At 35.4% G+C, this 20,755-nt stretch overlaps 2 protein-coding genes across 2 annotated transcripts; one reads left to right on the top strand and one right to left on the bottom strand.

The window, feature by feature from the left end:
* The first annotated feature begins 1,875 nt into the window (after nucleotides 1-1,875).
* LOC101218453 (probable transcriptional regulator RABBIT EARS) lies at nucleotides 1,876-2,301 on the top strand. Its single transcript, XM_004140416.1, has one exon. The coding sequence runs from the start codon at nucleotides 1,876-1,878 to the stop codon at nucleotides 2,299-2,301; it is 426 nt and encodes a 141-aa protein (XP_004140464.1).
* Nucleotides 2,302-9,155: 6,854 nt separating this feature from the next.
* LOC101218213 (prolyl 3-hydroxylase 1) lies at nucleotides 9,156-20,708 on the bottom strand. Its single transcript, XM_004140415.3, has 7 exons — nucleotides 20,221-20,708; nucleotides 20,055-20,130; nucleotides 11,998-12,070; nucleotides 11,629-11,724; nucleotides 10,914-10,964; nucleotides 9,810-10,169; nucleotides 9,156-9,599 (listed from the first exon to the last, which is right to left on the bottom strand). Exons 1-7 carry the CDS (start codon nucleotides 20,420-20,422, stop codon nucleotides 9,267-9,269), a joined length of 1,191 nt encoding a protein of 396 aa, XP_004140463.1. The 5' UTR covers nucleotides 20,423-20,708; the 3' UTR covers nucleotides 9,156-9,266.
* Nucleotides 20,709-20,755: the final 47 nt, after the last annotated feature.

The following is a 20,755-nucleotide window of genomic DNA, read 5'->3' as shown; positions in this document are numbered from 1 at the left end:
AAATATAGAAATTATTCTTACCTACTTTTTGGAAAGAAAAAGAAAAAGAAAAGATTATTCACAAACATTTAAGCAAATATAATCTATTTTAAATTTTAAATTATATTAAAAATAATCCAAACAATAACAAATACAATATTTCGTCTGTCTTATAAATTTAATTATTTTTTATTAGATTAAAATAGGTATGATATATTACTAGTGTTAGCTAAATTTAATTATAATTTTTTGAGTCCTAAGTAAGAAATTGAGACATTTTTAATTAAAATATTCACATAATATAACAAAAATTTTAAATTTCATCAAATATAAATAAAATAAAAAAAATTGGTGGTGTCTACCAATAATAAAATTTGAAATTTTAATATATTAGTAAATGTTTTTTAACACTTTTATCATATACAAATAATTTTTCATGAAATATATGTATTTGATGAAAATTCAATTTTGAAGGTGTATATCTTAAAATTCGAGAAAATAAAATGATAACAATCCTTGATTTTTTGTTTTTGAAAATTAAGACATATAAATATTATTTTTACATCTAATATTTATTGCTTTCCCATTTTATTTTATCACTGTTTTAAATATATTTTCAAGTGGTTAGTATAAGTTTAACTGTTAGTTTTTAGAAAGATGACTAGTAAATATTTAAACTTTCACTATTAACTCGGACAAACATCTTAAAATGACGTCCATTAACATATTATCTTTTAGTCGAGTATCTAAAAATCAATTTAAAATATTAAAAAAGCTTAAAAGGTAACTGTTATATTAGACAACAATTTTTTAATTATTATTTCTAATTATTTAACCTCAAATTTTAAATTTTGTTAGCCAATAGTTACAAAAAAAAATGGTAGTATCTATTATACACTCATAAATCAAAGATAGTTGTGGTCTAATAGAATACTAAAACTATATATGACCTAAATTTAGAAGCAAATGGTCCAAAATTTTAGTATCATAAAAAATTGTGCTCACTTTAACAATATTTTATATGATTCGAATATTATACCAAAAATTCTATTTAAATGAAATTTGTGCTCTAAACTAAAATCATGGATACACCATTATATGTAAATTAGATGGGCAACAAATGAAATTTAAACGAGTAGAAAAAAAAAGGATCAATTCAATTTTTAATATAACTAATTTAAATTTTTTGTAGAATATAAATTGTAGCATATAATTCATATTATTTTCGTATTAAGTTGCCATTTCTATCCTTGGAAGGAAAACTAGGTATTCAAATCCAAGTCATTCTTAGAGCTATTGCCTACATATTTAATTTCTACCTAATTTATTAATTTTTTACATCTTTTAAATTTAAACCATAGCAATAAATAAATATTAAAATAAACTAGAACCAAAATATTTAGAAAATATAACAAAAATTTAAAATCTGTTATATGCATGGATAACCGTAATATACTTTTATCAATATTTATTATTGATAAAATCTAAAATTTTGTTACATTTCCAACCGTTTTGTCATTTAATTATAATAATATTTCTGAAATATACGTTTGAAATAAAATTAAGAAGAATTAAAAAAAAATTAAATTTGAGTATTGAAAATATTATTAAATAGTTTATAGGAACACTTTCAAATATAATAAAATGAATTAAAATATTTATAAATACAGTAAAGTATCGCTAGATGTCGATAGAGACTAATAGACTAACAACAATATTATATTTTGTTTAAAACAATTATTATGGTTAATTTGTGTATAGGGTTTAAATTTTAGTGATAATATCAAGTTTGGTGGTTGTAATACAAATTTTTTACAATTCTTTTTCTGTCCAGAGATTTTGTTGAGAGACAAAAGTATAGGCTGTGAGATTCAAGTTTGAAGTAGAAGTGAAACGATGAATTTAGAGAAACAAAAAAGTGGTGGGAGTCATTCAACATCTTGGCATGAGTGTAGTATTTGCAAGAAGAGCTTCAAAAGTGCAAAAGCTTTAGGAGGACATATGCGAGTGCATAACACTGGGGAGATAGACGCTAAGTTAAAGCAATCATCATTGGGACCAATCTCCACAGATTTGAGATGGGTAGTCCCGTCAGCTATTGCAGAAGGTAGTAGTCGAGATCGAAACCGAGGGAAGGGTAAGAAGGTACAAGAACTTCAACTTTTCAGCCAAAAACCCTCCAAGTTGAAGAAAAAGCAGTCCGATGAGAAGGCAGGAGGACAATCATCTCAACATGATAATGTTGACAATGAGTTGGATCTTGAACTTAGATTAGGATCTAACCCAAAGAAGTCAACTCCAACTATATTTAAGTTCTTCTGAGTTTGTTGAAAACCACATTAAATGAATACTTATAGCTAGTTTGAAACTATATGTTCTTACAAAACTTCTTAGTATTTAAAATTTAACATTCAATATTACTAAATAACAATGACTCTCATGTCAGTCATAAATTTACAAAAAGTTTGATGATATGAAGTACCAAAGTTGAAGTTTTAATACAGTTTCACATCAATGAAAACAATAACTAAAGGAAAATAAGATGGTGAATTGTAATAATTTCTAAAAGTTGTTTGGTTTCATTCCGTAACTATTTTGTTTTTGATTTTGGTTTTCGAAATTGAAGTACTAATCCCACTTTTTTTATTTACTACTTTTCAAGTTTTGTAAACTATATATCACCCGTGATTTTTTAAGAACCAAACCAAGCCAAAATTTGAAAACTAAAAAAAAGTAGTTTTCTATAGAGGTGAAATTGAACTTCCGCACAATTTTAGCGCACAATTAAGCTAAACAGGAAAAACATTAAAATCTCTTGTACTAGCGTCAAAAACTTGCTTGTAGTTATATGCATGCAAAGTAGTCGTGGATGTGGCGATTGAACTCTAATTAAGTTAGTATCAGGTGAGTAAACAGGGTTATGCGTTAAAAGATGCATTTGGCCTATCCATGTGTTGCTAATTCGTGAAAGATAAACAATTTCATGTAAGTTTTTCTCTCTATCGTCCAAGTGTAAGTGAAGAGAGGTTTCCTGGTAAGACTAAAAGGATTTTTCGGTAGATAATAGAAAACATGCCGCCAAGGAAAGGTGCACGTAGGAGTGGTCCTAGAGGCCGAGGTAGAGGAGCATGGCGTAATAAGCCTGTTGTGGGCCAAGCTGACCAGCATGTCCCTGCTGCACCTGTTACTCAAATGGATTTGGCTGCTCTGTCTGCTCACCTGGAGCAGAGATTTACAGAGCTTATTATTGCTGCTATGGCTCATAACTAGCCTACACCAGTATCTCCTCCTACACAGGGATCGGCTGTACAGTAGCCACAAACTATATCAGATCAACTGTCGGCTGAAGCTAAACATTTGAGGAATTTTAGGAAGTACGACCCTCAAACTTTTGATGGATCATTGGAGGATCCGACTAAGGTAGAGTTGTGGTTGTCCTCTATGGAAACCATCTTTAATTATATGAGGTGCCCAAAAGAGCACAATGTTCAGTGTGCTATTTTTCTTCTCAGAGATAGAGGGGTTATCTGGTGGAGGTCCACAATGCGTATGTTGGGTAGAAATTTGAACCAGATCACCTGGGACCAGTTCAGAGATTGCTTTTATACTAAGTTTTCTCTGCTAATCTCAGAGATGCAAAATGTCAGGAGTTCTTAAAATTGAAGCAAGGACAGATGACGGTAGAGGATTAGGAGTTTGACATGCTGTCACGTTTTGTTCCTGAGCTTGTTGATAATGAGCAGGCCATAGCAAAGAGATTTGTTAGAGTAGGCCAAAGCAAAATCCATGAGATTAGTATATTAAAGTAGTTTGGATTTTTCCTTCAAGGTTGCTAATATTTTGGAAAAGAAATCGGTGAAAATTTTTCAATAAGGTTGAATTGGTTTCAACCTCAAATTTGGGTAAGTTGATCTAAAGGGATTTTGGGTCTTTAGTTAAGTAATTTTATTAATTAAGTTATGGATTTTCCATTTTTTTTCCTCACTGTTTAGGACCTATTTGTTGGAAAATCTTTGGTTGTCAGCAAGGATTTAACTGTTAGCTAATTTCAAAGTAAGAGATTCTACTATTAGACCCTTGAAATTATGTTTTCCCTTACTATGCATTAAAGTAGTTATGATGCATGATGTAGCTGTTAGGAATGATTGATATTGGTAGCTACGTAGACAACCGTTATGTATGACTGAGATATGTGAAGATCATGATATGTTACGAATAAGATATGTTATGAATGAGATATACCATGGTTGAGATACATTAGGATTGAGATATGATATTTATGTTATGCTATATGTATAAGCTATGGTGTTATGTTATCTTTGTCGGTTAGAATCGTACCATATGGGTGTCCATCGGGATCACCACCTATTTATGCCTGCGTGACCAACTTTTATGTGTGATTCGACATGATCACTTACAGTATGACTCTCTTTTAGGGTGTTTCCTTCGAGTTCACAAAGTGTCAAAATGTGTCCATATGGGATCACTAAATAGTGTGCGTTTGGGAGCACAATAGTTATGCAGTACTTTCTTACAGGACTCAAACGGGAAGTTAATAAACATGTAGTGGGACTAGTAGTGGGTCTCTTACTCTATATAAATTTATACTCACTCTTTTCTATGTTTAATTTTTCAGGCAAAAGTAGAGGTAGAAGCAAGCAGGTGAATGAAAAGAAGTGAACGTAGTTCGCCATAGGGAGCACTTTATGTTTTCTGCCGCATTTATGTTTTTAGGATTTGATTTACAGTAATTTATTTCAGAACTCATGAATACTTTTAGATATTTTCTATCTATTTTAAATAGAGCCCGAACTAGTATTTCATTTATTACTATACTTTTATTTACATACGTTACTTATATTATATAAATGCGCATATTTGAAGCGTTTCCTTTAAATTTTGGTTTTTTTATTTTAAATAAAAAAATCTTTATTTGTTTTAGTGGTACTGACCTCAACTTAGTATAAAGAGTTGGGTCGTTACATACCCCAACAAAAGTAGGAATGAGAACTTCATATAGAAGTACAACTGGAAATGCCAATTTTCGTTAGAGAAAATCTTGAGTCATTGGTTTTTCGCATGGAGCATTTTTGTTTAAATAAAAGATCAAGCATACATTGAGAAGGTGAAAGTTGCGATAATCAATTTTGCCAAGGACAAAGTTAGTTGGTTTAAATGGATCAACAACTAGAAGAGAGTGTCATCATAAGAGGACTTAGAAGTGAAGGATGTTTTAACACTTCCATGAATTTGGAGAAGGAACTTTGGAAGCATGGCTTATTCACATTAAACAAGATGACCCATACAATGACTACATGAAGAAAATTTTGAATTATTTAGCTCTTTTGTCGAAAATGGCCGAAAGCATTTTAATAGATTTGTTCGTGACGGGGCTGGAACTGACAATGCAAGCAAAGGTGGTGAGTAGACACCCCAAGATGTTAAAGGGGTGTATGAAGTCAAAATGGTAAATTTGATAGAAACTTAGCCCTAAAATAGACTCGAAACAAGTGGGGCAGTCATGGGTCGAGCAAATCTTAGGCTCAGAGCACCAAAATCGGGTCCATTACAAACAAGGGAGATGCACGAAAAAAATGATTCACGTGTGTTAGTTATCAATTACAATTAAAGGAAATTATAGGAAAGGAGAATTGTTGGTGAAGAGGTTATCAAATGCGAAATTTAGGGTTCATTTCGACAAGGGCCTGTGTTTTCAGTGCATTGAAAAATAGTCACATGGGCATTGTTGTAGGGTGAAGGGAAACAGGGAATTAATGTTGTTCATAATGAATGAAGAATATGAGATGGAGGAAGGCGTAATAATGGAAGACAACGAACAATAAATTGTGGAACTAAATACATTGGAAGTTTTAAAGGATACTAATTAAGGAACCTCTGAGAACGATAATGGGATCTGTGGCAAAAGAGACTCTGAAACTTAAGAAGACAATGAAGGGCAAGGAAGTAATTGTATCATAATTGTATTAACTGATAGCAGTGCAACTCAAAACTTCTTCAATCAGAGGTTAGTAGATGAGCTTAAACTTGTGATTTGCAAGGAAGCGAATTTTGGGGTCACCTTTGGTGATGGACCACACAAGAGGGTAGAGGAGTGTGTAAGAGGATGGAAGTTTAACTACTAAAGTTGACGACTATTGCTAACTTTTTTGCCATCGAGCTAGAGAAGGATGTCATTCTTGAGATGCAAAACTTTGTACTACAAGGTTTATAGGGGTTCATTGGCCCTCGATGACTAGCATTCATGGTAGGTAACCACCCAGTCATACTCAGGGGAGACCCATCTCTGCCTAAAGTTGAATGCTCGCTGAAAATCATTACAAAAATATGGAACGCTAACGATCAAGGATTCCTTATAAAATTCTAAAATGTTGAGACTGACGAAAACAGGAGTTTGAAGAAGTTCAAGAAAAAGGGAATGATGAAGGTTTACCGATGATCAAATTCTTGCTAAAGCAGTATGAAGAGAAAGACTTACAGCCAAAGAGAGTTGTGGATCATTGCATTCTTACCATGGAGAATCAGAAATCTATTAATGTATGACCGTATAAATATGGTTACATTCAGAAGAGAGAAACTGAAAAGTTGGACATGGAGATGTTGCAAGTTGGAATTATTCGACCGAGTTACAGCCCATATTCAAGCCCGACCCTCTTAGTGAAACAAAAAAAGAAGGAGGATGAAGGGAGGCGATTATGTGCTGATTACCATAAGCTAAATCAAGTCATAATAGCAGACAAGCTCTCAATACCAGTTATTGAGGAGTTACTCGATGAATTATACGGAACAGTAATCTTTTTCAAGTTAGATTTGTGGTCAAGGTATCATCAAATAAGAATAAGGGAGAAAGACATTGAGAAGGCGGTGTTTCGTACTTGCAAATGGCACTATTCCCTTGTTATGCCTTTTGGTTTAACCAATACCCCCACCACATTTCAATCCCTAATGAATTAAGTATTTCGATTGTTCTTGAAGCAATTTATATTGGTGTTTTTTATGATATTTTGGTGTACATCACGGATATTACGGAGCATGAACACCATCTTGGAGTGGTATTTGCGATTCTAAGGGACAAGTTGTTTGCCAACCAGAAGAAAGGTGTGATAGGGCATTCCATGATACAATATTTGGGTCACTGGATTTCAAGCACAAGATTGGAAGCAGATGAGAAAAAATTCCATGCTATGGTAAACTAGCCGCAACCAAGGGATCTATCAGATCTAAGGGGATTTCTAGGCTTGACTGGCTACTATAGACACTTTGTAAAAGACTATGGAGACATTGATGCACCCCTCACCAAAATTCCACAAAAGAATGCCTTCAAGTGGAGTGAGGAAGCTACTGAGGCTTTCGAACAATTGAAGCAAGACATGGTTTTGATTTTTCTTTATCTTTTATTATCGAGATGGTTGTGCCGAGAGTACGGTTGGACCAGTTCTATCTCAAAATGCTCATCCTATAGATTACTTTAGTTAGAAATTACCACCTTGAGCCCAAACCAAATCAATATACAAGAGGGAGTTAAAATGACAGTCATTCCAAATTGTGGTCGATAGACCTCCCCTTTGGTATCTTATGTTGAAAGGAAATGGACTAACAATAGTGTTGAACAGTTACTGAAGGAAAGGGATTTGACAATCGATGCTTTAAAGGAAACTTTAACAATAGCACAAAGTAGAATGAAGAAGCTAGCGGACCTCAAACGAGGGGATTGAAATTTAAAGTGGGAGATGAAGTTTTTTTAGAAAAATTGGGGTCTTATCGACAATGTTCCTTAGCAAGAAAAAGAAGTGAAAAGTTGTCCCCCAAATTTTATAGACCCTATCAGTGATAGAGGAAGCTAGGGAATGAATATAGGTTGGAACTTCCCCCAAAAGAAATTATCCATAATGTCTTCCATGCTTCCCAACTAAAACTCAAGTTAAGCCAAACGCAAAACGTGCAACACATACCACCCATTGTTAACCAAAGAGTTTGAACTCCATGTGTGGCCCGAGACTATATTGGGGATGAGGTGGAGCAATGAATTGGGAGCAGATGAATAGTTAGTGAAATGGAAGTAGTTACCAGAGAATGAAGCCACATGGGAATGGGTATATCAAATGAACCAAGAGTTCACATTCCACCTTCAAGAAGGTGAATTTCAAGTCAAGCGGTAACGTTAGGCCTCTGATTATCCACGCATATAAACACAGGGATAAGAAAGGATTTACTCACAATACAGTTACAAGAGAAATTATGGGAGATGGGGAAAATACATGAGGGGACCCACCAATGATGATGGTATATAAGGAATGTTTTAGGGATTGATGTAGGTATGTTTTATTTTGGTAGAAGCTCTTGTGGCTTTTAGATGGAGAAGTTAACTTTCTCAAAGGAGCTGATTGTTATTTCCTTTTCTTTGTAATTTCTTGCATATGGTTTCTCTTTTGATTAGCTTGTGAACATTTGGTTTCCATTGCAATATATTTCAACAGAGTGCTACCTCTGTCTCTACCATTGTTGGATTTTTATGAGTTTCAGGTTGAAGAATCCTAAAAGATTTCCATGCACAAAAAACAGTAACATTTTATTCTCAGCAACCTTATTCTCCTGATTACATTGTTAAAGTGAAACAATAATCTAATTAAAATTTTCATTTGGTTTTTAAAAATTAAGTTTATAAATACTTCTACAATCAAATGATTAAGTTTATAAATACTACTTCTACCAGTTTCTATGATTGATCTGTCAATTACCTTCGACAAATATTTTAATTTGAAAATTAAGGAAAAACAATGATATTCTAGAACTCATTCTTTTTCTATATAATTTTGACTATAAATTTTAGAACCCGTTCGGTAACTATTTCATTTTTTGTTTTTGGTTTCTGAAAATTAAATAAACATGTTTTCTCCACATTTCATGCAAATGATTTGCATCGTTCTTTAAGTAATCGTTGAATTCTTAGCAAATTTTCAAAAACAAAAATAAGCTTTTAAAATCTACTTTTTTTAGTTCTCAAAATGTTGCTTGGTTCTTTAAGTAGTGTGTCAATAGACTTAATTTTTCAAAAACAAAAAACAAAATGATTACCAAACAGGACCCTAGTGTTTAATTAACAAAATTGAAAACTATAATTGGAAATTTGGAATGAAACAAACATAAATTTCCAAAACAAAAAACAAAATTGTTACCAAACGGAACTTTATTTGATATTGTAAAAGTTAAGCTATACAAAGGCCCAGAACTAACCTCGAAGCTACTGCTAGTTTAAGTATTTGGGATATTCAGCTATCAAGTGAAACACTGTATATGGATTGGCAATTCCTCCAATGGCTGAAGCTTCCAAGGAGTTCTCTCCTTAAAATGGAAGCATAATGTTCCCAAGCTGCTGCTGCAGCAACAAGCTTATCCCACCCCAACCATTGTTGGTTCTCCTTGCCATCAGATGCAGCAGATGAGAAGACCGATTCGGCCAACCCATCGTTCTTCGAAAACTCAGATTTAAAGTAACTGACTCCCACATTTCTCTTTGGGGATAAATATTCTGCATAGCTCGAATCCTCACTGAGGTTGGTAGAATCCAGCTCTTTGCCTTTCCAACACAGGAACTGCACTACCTGTTTAACCATTAAGCATATGTAGTAAACGCAATTTACTTTTAGTTTCAGTAGAATTTTTCAATGAGAAAACCCTATAAAACAAAGCAAGTTATTCAAAGTAGCCTTTCACGATTGATGATATAGCATGTTTTTCGTCACACTACAATCCCCCAGTTTCCCCTATAAAGAATGGGAAATAAATGTTAAAGGGTAATTTCGATGGAATACCTGAAGCAAATGCAAAATGTTCTCAAATTTCTGAAAGAATATCTTATCTCCCCACACTAATTGTACGTCCTGAAAGAATAAATCTGGATACTCTGAAAAATCATGGTCCCCAGGAAAATAGAGGTCGTATCCAAGCGCACGCAGTCTCGCCCAGCATATATCAAAACCGAACTTGAAATTTGGATCATCTTCTGGTGAAAACCAATACATATTACAGGACGGAGGCTGAGGGAGGCACGAGTCAGGAAAACGATCATGTAAAGGGCTTTGTGAAAGAAGGGAAAGAAGTTTTGCATCTTCATCATGAGAGCTATCACGGGTGAACCATAATGTCAGTGTAAGCCTTTCTCCATTGGTTATCTATCCAAGGAAACCATGAAGTAAGCAAGATGAAGAACAACTGTGCTAAGAGGTCTACTAGCAACTCTCTTGAGGATTAATCAAATGCATGATTCCTCAGTTACCTGTAAAAAGCAAAAAAGCAAGAAAGAATTAATGTGCTCCTATTTATCTTGCTTTCCAAAAAATAACCAAAAAAAGACTCAATAGAAAACTTGACTAAGATTTGGTTAGGGTTAAAGAATCGATCAAAGTTCAGATCCCCACCCATTAATTGCTTATATTAAGAAAATGTTTGTGTTAACTGTGAAGAGCAATTTTTTGTATATGATCCTCATCCTACTGATGCCAATTAATTTTAGAAAGGCTGTGATTAGTCTATCAAACACTAGGCATCGAGGCTTAGCCTCATTTAGAGCCGCATCCAGAAAGGGTCAACAAGCATGTGTTGCTGTCTCCAAGTTAAGAAATTAAGAATTGCGATCTTCTTTACAAGCACCTATAGAAGTTCTAGAAACAATTAGACCCTTTTTGTTATCCACTGTTATCTTAAAATGATAGTGGTAACTGGACTTGTGGGTCATGGATGTACATGAAATTACTCCATTATATTAAAATATAAACTCAGTGAACGGATGCAACATCTTTTTGCCTAGCCAATATTTAGCATTAATTTTAGAAAGGCTGTGATTAGTCTATCAAACGGTTTTCCTTTTTGTAAAATGGTTTCACACAGATTCAGAGGGTCTCAGTGCTTGGGCATACCTCATCAACAGAATGAACATTGTCATTGTCAGCCGTGTACATCACACAATCCTGATAAAGTGAAATGAGTATTAACTATAGTTGATCTGTCATTGTTTCAAATTTCAAACTACTAGGAACTATGATCCAACATCATCAATTATTCAGACTAATTTAGTCGCAAGCATTTCTTGTAAAAAGGAAAACCGTCGAATGAATTAAAAATCCACCACCAAAATCAAACAATTCCGAAAATGTGCCCTGTTCCACATTACTTATATATATTGACATCAAACAAGAAACCCAACAGTTCATCATCCCCCAAGACTAGAACTGATTAGAATTTATAAATAAGGCATAATTACTAAAATAATTAGAAAGGTAACAACAAGAAGAGCAATGAAACATGGGTCTAGATTCAAAATGTAAAGGACTAGCTCCACTTATTTTTTCTATTTACCATAAAATGCTGCAGACTTCTTGGCTCAAAAGAGCACAAGCAGATTCTTCAGAGTTCAAAATAGAAAATGTACCATTTTCGAGCACAACAATATATGGAGAGGATTAAAACCTTTAACCTTTTGGTCAACATTATAATGTCTTGACCAGCATAGCTACAACTCAGATTGGTAGCAATCGCATATGTACCATTTTCGATAAGATAAAGTTACGATGTACCGTCAACATTAAATAATAACAATAAGTCAAGGAGGTAAACAGCTTTCATCTAACTTACTCCATAAAAAGGTGAGATGGTTTCTGGTTCCCCATCCTGAAAGTGAAACAGTCCACCTCCAAATTCTACTCCATAACTATTCAAGTAACACACTGCCTTTTGCCAAACACACGAAGATAACTATCAGCTAGAGTACTGTAATAATAAAGCTGACATACCAAATGAATTTCAGAGAGAAGGTAAAGGAATTGTTAAAAAATACAAAGCCACCATTCCCCTTGCCAGAAAGAAAAATTGAAAAGAAAAACTCGAGAACATACTGTAGAAAAAATATATTAGTAATATGAGACAACAATTGAAATTAAATAATAGCCTATCCAGAGTAGGAAGAATGACGTCAACTTTCTTAGGAAAGATTGGTACACATACAGAAAATTCACGTTGTTTTAGATAGGGCCGGTTATCATCACTATGCCATCCAATGCTTGCTCCCCTGGTCCAGCTGAATTATGACAAAATGTTAGAAGAAAAATACAAGTTCTACTACCCTATTAAAGACTAAAGAGTAAATCAAATGAAGTATTGGATAAAACATAAATGGAAACAAAAGCTCATTTAAACCAAATAGAGAAAAAGGTATATTAAAATCCACAAAATAACAATTATTAAAAGTCTATATTTCTTGAAAGAAATCCTAATAGTATAGTAGGGTAAGGTGTTTAGCGAGGTGGAAAGGAACCCTCATGAAATTTAGTCTCTCGTTTGTTTTCATGCTTCTCTGTGAGCTCCAATTTCAAAGACCTTTTGTAATTATTCTATAGGCACTATTTTGCATATTTCGATTCATTTTTGTAGAGGGAGTTCCTTTTTTGGGGTTGGCTTTTCATATACCCTTGTATTCTTTCATCTTTTTTTATGAACTTGAACGTTGTGTCCGTATAAAAATAAAAAATAAAAAAGGTTCGGTTTTCCTTTTTTATGGGCAAATGGTGTGTCTAGTGCATGTCTTCATGTGTCCGAAATCAGAGAGGGGGACGGGAAAAAAAAGAAAAGAAGAAGACACGAATTTTCTTGCATGTCAAACACATGTCCATGCTTCCTACACACCATGTCACATTTGTAATCATTTAAAGGATGAATCTCATCTCTACCCTAAGTTGGATGGTTTTTTTAGAGTGAACATTTAATTGAATAAATGAAGTAAAAGGGGAGACCCCAGAGCACTTAAAGGTGATACAAAGGAAATTTCCAATTGGAAACTAAATAAAAAAGGCTCAAACGATAAAAAGGTTGCTTAGATTTGCACCAACACAAAGCAGTAGAAAGAATCCCAAGGCTACAAAAGATATCTTTACCCTAAGTTGGATGATGAGGGTTGCAAGTGTGCTTTGGAATGTAAACTGGATCAAGAATCCCAAGCAGTTGTAGTTGGCCACAGAAAATCTACATTCTAGAAATAGCACTTAAATATTGTCAAAGGATCAATGAGACAATGGATGCGTAGTTCCAAACGGTTTTAGTAGGTGTATAGTTAAACCAGTAGCAATGAAAACCAATTCAATCAGTCAGATGATCTATCAACCCAAAAACAATTGGGAAGTCTAAGAGAGATAGTTGATTTCAATGTGTCACTACCCAAACCCCAATTGAAAAACATTCTAATAAGTTGATGATGTCCTAGGTGAATTGAAGCATGAAAGTGAAAAGGACCAAGGTAATTGCCAAGGTCAAAGTTCAAGTCTTTAGTTTAGCAGAAAGTTTGAATTTTTTAAGCCACATATAGATTATTTCTTTTAATAAATGGAAGCATAACTTTTCAATGAAATAATGAAATGAGACTAATGCAAAGTACAAATGAGGGTACTAGACATAAAGGTATCAAAAGCTTTCCAGTACAAGAAGAGATTCAAAACTAGACCAAGATAACAAATTAAAAAAATAAAAAAAAAAGATAAAAACTTGACATCAAATGAGCCTTCTTCCAGGACAACTTGAATTCTGAAAAAGCCAAAAACCACTGCTTTAGACTTCTGACTCTCTTTCGGACATTAAAAATCAAAATCTTCAAGATTACCAAAATCCTACTCAAAACGCAACAAGTTGAAAGGTGGGATGCTTTGCAAAATTGAAGGCCACAAGTTTCGACTAGGGCAGGGAGAAGAACTTGGAGGGTATTTGAGATGGAGAAAAGCAAACTAAATTGGCCTCCCTAACCTTCTTTTCAACTCAACAATCAAACAAGACAACATGATCTTTGATGGAAACTAGATATGGTATTGTAAATCTAGTATTATTGATAGTAGTATTGGAATGAATTCCTGGTTACAATCTCTCCTCTCAATTCTACTGTTATCCTTTCTTTCAAGGAAGAACAGAGAAGGTCTCTCACTTCACAGATTCTAACTGACTTTCCCGCCCTCCTATTGGCTTTTTTTTATACTAACTCCTAACCCTCATGTTATTCCCACGTGTTACTCACACACACGTGTTACTTTTTTTTCTCTCTTATATTGGTATAAGATCGGGCGTCTATCATTACACTCCTCCAAATGCACCTTGTCCTGAAGGTGAAAATCTGGAAAATGATGTTGCATATCCTCATATAACTCCCACGTTGCCTCATGTCGAGGTAGTCCCTTCCACCTCACTAACACATCCCAACCTCCCGCCTTATTCTTCAAATATCCATACACTTCTTCAGGTACAGCCCTCCACTCGTGGTTTTCTGTCAAACAGGAAATATCATTCTGATTCTCATCATGTGTTCCAAATACTTTCTTTAGCTAGGATACATGAAACACGGGATGTATAGCGGCATTATCGGGCAACTCCAGTTTATACGCTACTGGCCCAATCTTCTCTATCACTTTGTAGGGCCCGAAAAATTTAGGAGAAAGCTTCTTGTTCCTTTTTCTTCTCAATGTAACTTGCCGGTAGGGTCTTATTTTCAACAGAAGCAAGTCCCCCACCTGATAATGCACTTCCCACCTCTTTAAATCGGCATATTTCTTCATTTTATCTTGTGCCACTCTCAAATGCTCCTTCAGAGCTCCCCTTTCTTTCACCTGTTCATCTAATGTTGAACTTGAAGTATCTCTATCTCCATGTTATATCAATGGAGGAGGTAACCGGCCATAAACTACTTGAAATGGGGTAACTCCCAGTGAGCATTGGTAAGTAGTATTATACCAATATTCCGTCCAAGGTATCCATTTTACCCACTTCTTCGGTTTTTCTCCACAAAAGCAACGTAAATAACTTTCCACTACTCGATTAACTACTTCCGTTTGCCCATCAGATTGAGGATGATATGTAGTACTGTGATTTAATCTTGTACCCGCCAATCTGAACAACTCCCTCTAAAAATGGCTCAAGAACAACTTATCTCTGTCTGAGACTATAGATTTAGGAAAACTGTGCAACCATACTACTTCCTTCACAAACAATTCAGATACAGTCTTTGCAATATATGAATGTTTCAACGGTAGAAAACGCCCATATTTGCTGAATCGATCAACCACAACAAAGATGACTTCAAACCCATTTGCTTTCGGCAATCCTTCTATGAAGTCCATTGAGATGTCCTCCCATACTCTATTAGGAATTTCCAAAGGTGTCAATAAACCAGCTAGAGATAATGCCAACGTTTTATTTCGTTGACAAATCATACACTCCTCACAATACTTTTTCACATCTTGTTTCATCCCTTCCCAAAACAGCTTTCCAGTCAGTTTTTTGTATGTTCGCAAAAAACCTGAATGTCCTCCGAATACCGAGTCATGGTAAGTGTAAAATCATAAGAATCAGTTTAGATGTTTTGGATATCACCATTCGATCCTTATACATCAACATCCCTTGTTTCACTGAATATTTGTTGTCCTGATCCTCTCCTTTTTCTTCCAACTCTTCTTTAATTTTCTGCAACTTCTCATCTTGGTCTACCTCTTCCTTTATTACTGCCACATCAATCAGATTTGGAGCTGTCAACTGATTTAAGTGAACTGTGGGTGGCATTCTAGACAAAGCATCAGCAGCTTTGTTCTCAAGCCCCGGCTTATATACCACTTCGAACGAATACCCAAGGAGTTTGGATATCCATTTTTTATATTGAGGTTGAATCACTCGTTGTTCCAATAAGAACTTCAATGACCGCTGATCAGTTTTCACCATGAACTTCTTACCCAACAAATGGGCACGCCACCTCTATATTGCCATGACCACCACCATTAATTCTCTTTCATATACCGGTTTAGCCCTATCTCTGACTGCTAAAGTGTGACTGTAGTAAGCAATTGACCGTTTTTTTGTACGAGCACTGCACCCAACCCATATCCAGATGCATCTGTCTCTATCTCAAAAGGAATACTGAAATCTGGTAGTGCCAAAACAGGGAGAGACACCATAGCTTGCTGCAACTTGATAAAAGCCTCTTGAGCTTCCATAAACCACTTAAATCCTCCTATCTTCAATAGTTGTGTCAAAGCAGCCACAATCATGCCATAATGTTGCACAAATTTTCGGTAATAATCAGTTAAGCCCAAGAATCTCCGAACTTCCCTCACATTGGCTGGAATGGGCCACTCTTTGATGGCTCGAATTTTCTCCGGATCCACCTCCACTCCTTCTCCAGAAATAATATGCCCAAGATAATCCACTCTTGATCTAGCAAAACTGCATTTCTTCTTGTTCGCATACAACTCATTTTTTCTCAACACCTCCAACACTGCCCTCATATGATTCAAATGAGCTTTCAAATCCCTATTATAGATCAGTATATCATCAAAGAACACCAGGACAAACTTCCTGAGGTACGGCTTAAAGATAGCATTCATCAATGTCTGAAATGTTGATGGTGCATTTATTAACCCAAAGGACATCACCGTAAACTCACAATGGCCTTCATGAGTTCTAAATGCTGTCTTTTCAATGTCTTCTGCACACATTCTGATCTGGTGGTACTCTGATTTTAGATCAATCTTAGTAAACATAGCAGCTCCATTTAATTCATCGAAAAGTTCTTCAATCATCGGTATCGGAAATTTATCTAGCACAGTTACATTATTCAGAACTTGGTAATCTACACAAAATTGCCAGCTTCCATCCTTCTTTCTTACCAGCAATATAGGGCTCGAATAACGACTCGTGCTTGGTCGTATTATCCCTGATGACAGCATTTCTTCAACAAGTTTTTCCATTTCAGTTTTCTGCTGATATGCATAGCGATAAGGTCTCACGTTCACGGGATTCACTCCCTTTTTAAGTGTATATGGTGTTCTATCATTCTCCGAGGAGGTAATGTCTCAGGCCATTCAAAGACGTGCTCAAAACTCTTTAATACCACTGCCAGTGATTCCTCTACAGTTACTTCTTCCTCAATCAAGTCTTCTTCCTCAGACGATTATCTCCTTTCCAAGGCTCTGCATTCAACTAAGAATACTTGGTCTTCTTCTCCCCAGGTCCTCATTAAGTTTTCCAAACTAACCCTGGCCTTGGTCAGACTTGGATCTCCTTGTATGATAATCTTCTTTCCCTAATGCATAAAGGACAATATCAGGTTCTTCCAGTCTACTTCAGTTATGCCCAAAGAATATAGCCATTGCATTCCTAATATGGTATCCACGTCCCCCAATTCCAAGGGTAAAAATTCATCAATCACCTTCTAGTCTCCTAACATCAATTCAACAGCCTCACAAATTCCCTTCCCTTTAATGGCAGTACCGGAACCCAAGATGACCCCATAGTTTGATGTATCTTGTGTATTCAGTTGTAGCTCCTTCACCAGTTTTTCTGAAACAAAGTTATGTGTCGCTCTGCAGTCTATCAACACTATAATTTCCCTTCCCTGTATCATTCCTTTCACCTTCATCGTTCCCGGATTGGATAGGCCTACCACAGAATTGATAGACAACTCCACAGTTTGATTTTCCCCTATGATCTCAATGACATTCAACTCTTTCCGTTCACTACCTCCTTCTTCAATAATCTTGTACTCCTCATTTTCTCCCCTCACTACAACCATACGCAATTCTCTCTACTCCTTAGTTTTACAGTTGTGATCGTGAGAATATTTCTCATTACATCGAAAACATAGGCCTTTCTCCTTTAGAGAATGAAATTCGACATCAGACAGCCGCTTTGTTGGACCCTCTTTCCGAACCTCTTCATTCGAGGTCCCTCGTAACGTGATTGTCCTCATCGCCCAACTCATACTCCTTTTATTTTCTCCAGAATTCGCATTCGCATTAGTCTTAACACTATTATACGAGTTAGTTAACTTTCCACTGGAATACCCAGGAAGATTTGCTTCTCGTCAAATATCTTCCCTATTCTCAAATATCTTCCCTATTCTCTACTTTCTGTGCTATTCTCATCATTTGCGTCAATCCCTTCGATTCACAAAAGACCATCTCAGCTTGAATCTGAGGCTTCAATCCAAACATAAATATTTCTTCCACTACTTTTTCGGATAAGTCTGATAAAGGTGCTACCCATTTATCGAATAAATTTCGATATTCTTCCACCCTTGTCTTCTGTTGAATACGTAAAAACCTTCCATATAACAATCCCTCCCTCATAGATTGGAATCGAACTAATAGTTTTTCCTTCATGTTTGCCCGGTCAACAAACTTCTCTCGTTCCTCTTGGGAACGATACCAATTTAATGTTGGTCCTTCAAAACTAACGGTAGAAACAGTCGCCTTTTCATATTCAGTAAGTTTACGAATTTGAAAATACCTTTCGGCGCGAAAGAGCCACGAGTCGGGATCATCTCCGTTGAATATTGGCATCTCCACCTTCTTAAACTTGTTACGGTCATTGATGCCTTCTTCGTTCACTTTCTTTTCTTTGTTCTTTGTTTCGCTCTCTCGTCTTGAAGATCCTTCGCTTTCGGCTAAATTCTTCACCGGAAAATTCCGCATCAATAATTCGATTAAATTTTCATTCATTGTCGATCTCTCCTGCGCTGTCGATTCCATAATTCACAATATCAATTGGTTCTGTCCCTCCATATTCTTTGATATTTCATTCAGCGTTTTCTCAATAGCCGGTAACTTTCTGATTTCTTTCTTAATTTTCTGTAATTCCTTAGCTAACATTTCCATCTTCTCTTCGATCCGAGTTTGCACCATTTTTGCCCTCTTTGCCCGAGATCACATTCTCTGATACCAATTTTTTCGAAATCGGATATGGTATTGTAAATCTAGTATTATTGATAGTTAGTATTAGAATGAATTCCTGGTTACAATCTCTCCTCTCAATTCTACTGTTATCCTTTCTTTCAAGGAAGAACAGAGAAGGTCTCTCACTTCACAGATTCTAACTGACTTTCCCACCCTCCTATTGGCTTTTATTTATACTAACTCCTAACCCTTATGTTATTCCCACGTGTTACTCACCCACACGTGTTACTTCTTTTTCTCTCTCCTGCTATATTGGTATAAGATCGGGGGTCTATCAATCTTCTCCAAAGTTCTCCTCAAGAAGGGAATCCTCTAAGTTTGGATTCAAAGAATTTAACTCTAGCTCTTTACTTGCCAACACTTGCACCTAAATCATCTTCTCTATCAATTTGAATTGTGTGACAATAAGAGCTAACTTGTTGAGAAACAGTCCATATTCATTGGTGCTTGGAGTTTTGTGAAGGGGGAATAAGCGTAGAAGAATTGTGATTGGACTTAGACAAAGCCAAATTAGGGACTTTGACTCATACACAAGCAACATCAATAAGATCATTATGAGCATTCGATAACTTGGATGCAAGGGAGAGAGCACCTTTTCGAGAATAATGTCGAGGAAGAGCTTGAATAAGTAGCTTAGGAGCCTTAACAAAAGCTATAGAATCTATCTTCTTTAGGAACAAGTTTTTGAGTTGGAAGAAATGGCGAGTGTTACGTCAAAGTGGGAGTACTTGATTGTCTCTTATGTTTGGGGGAAAAGTTCACATAGCTTGCTCATGCTTCAGGCCAAGTACTAATGATTTACAGTTATATTTCTAATGTTTTCCTTTCTTTCTTTTTTTTCCTAGAGTTTATAGGTTTTTTTAACCTTCGAGTTCACCAAGAAGATCAACTTTGGAGTTTATCAAGATGATCAGTTTTCAGCGTAGTGAGAGATAAGATCATCATTTTGTCACCAAGTGAGAAATTTTAAGGTCTTTCTCTTTGTGGAGAAAAATGCTCATGGAACACTTGTTTAAGGCTCAATTCAAATTGATACATCATCTAAACTAATTGTATTACTTGACATGTTAATCATACAAGTTATGGACACCGATAAGTAGTGCACTTCAATTTCTAAATGACCACTATACCACAACCGTCAGACTCCCAGAGACAAAAAAGAAAAACTTACTGCTATCCTTTTAATTTGTTTCCTCACAGGTCTGCATCAATTACTAACTATGTTCATTCTTCAAAAATTGGAATTATATGTAGAAAGAGACAACAACCCAATTCGGCATTTAGCACATGAGGAAGAAGAAGAACCTGATCAAGCCAGTGAACTCAACAAATAGCTCATAATGACACCCAAAGAATTCCTCGGCTTTCTCCTTCAACTTCTCTGTCGCAAAAATTGGAGTCAAATCAAAATTAAACATAGAGATTACCCAAGAAAAACTAAGGATATAAATCGACCAAGGGGCAGCTTTACCTCTAATCGGAACAAAAGGGATGATCAAATGAGCGGAATTGGTGGCAACAAGATGCAACAGAGTGGTGGAAAAGACGTTTGGTCTATACCCCACCGTAGAGCAGCTCTTATGGATGAACTCCAGTTCCCTGCATTCTTCGCGGCTTAGGAAATTTTCAAGAATCAGACGCCGCCGCTGCCTGCTCTCAGCTCCATCTACCATTTTGGCGTCCAGTTCTCCGTCTCTCCCGTTTCAGCGAGACGGGTGGGAAAATGGTCCAAAATAACCTAAGAAACTTGAAATGAAGGATTGGACTTAGCTTGATTGGAAATGAAGAATTGGAGTTACCAACAAATTTGAAAAACTTTAATTTATGGTAAACTCATCCATTACTTTTACATAATTTTTCATTCCATTTCATTTCATCTATAAATACGAACAAAAGTTCTTCTATAGAAGAAAATACTATTTTGAAAAGAAACATGCCACTGCTCCCTTTCATTAAAACCTTCCTTTCTTTTCTTTTTCAATATCCTTTTTCATTTCTTTCATTTT

Source organism: Cucumis sativus, chromosome 5 (assembly GCF_000004075.3).
Source record: "Cucumis sativus cultivar 9930 chromosome 5, Cucumber_9930_V3, whole genome shotgun sequence".
In the NCBI taxonomy this organism is placed as follows: domain Eukaryota; kingdom Viridiplantae; phylum Streptophyta; class Magnoliopsida; order Cucurbitales; family Cucurbitaceae; genus Cucumis; species Cucumis sativus.
This window is presented reverse-complemented; position numbering and strand designations above follow the sequence as displayed.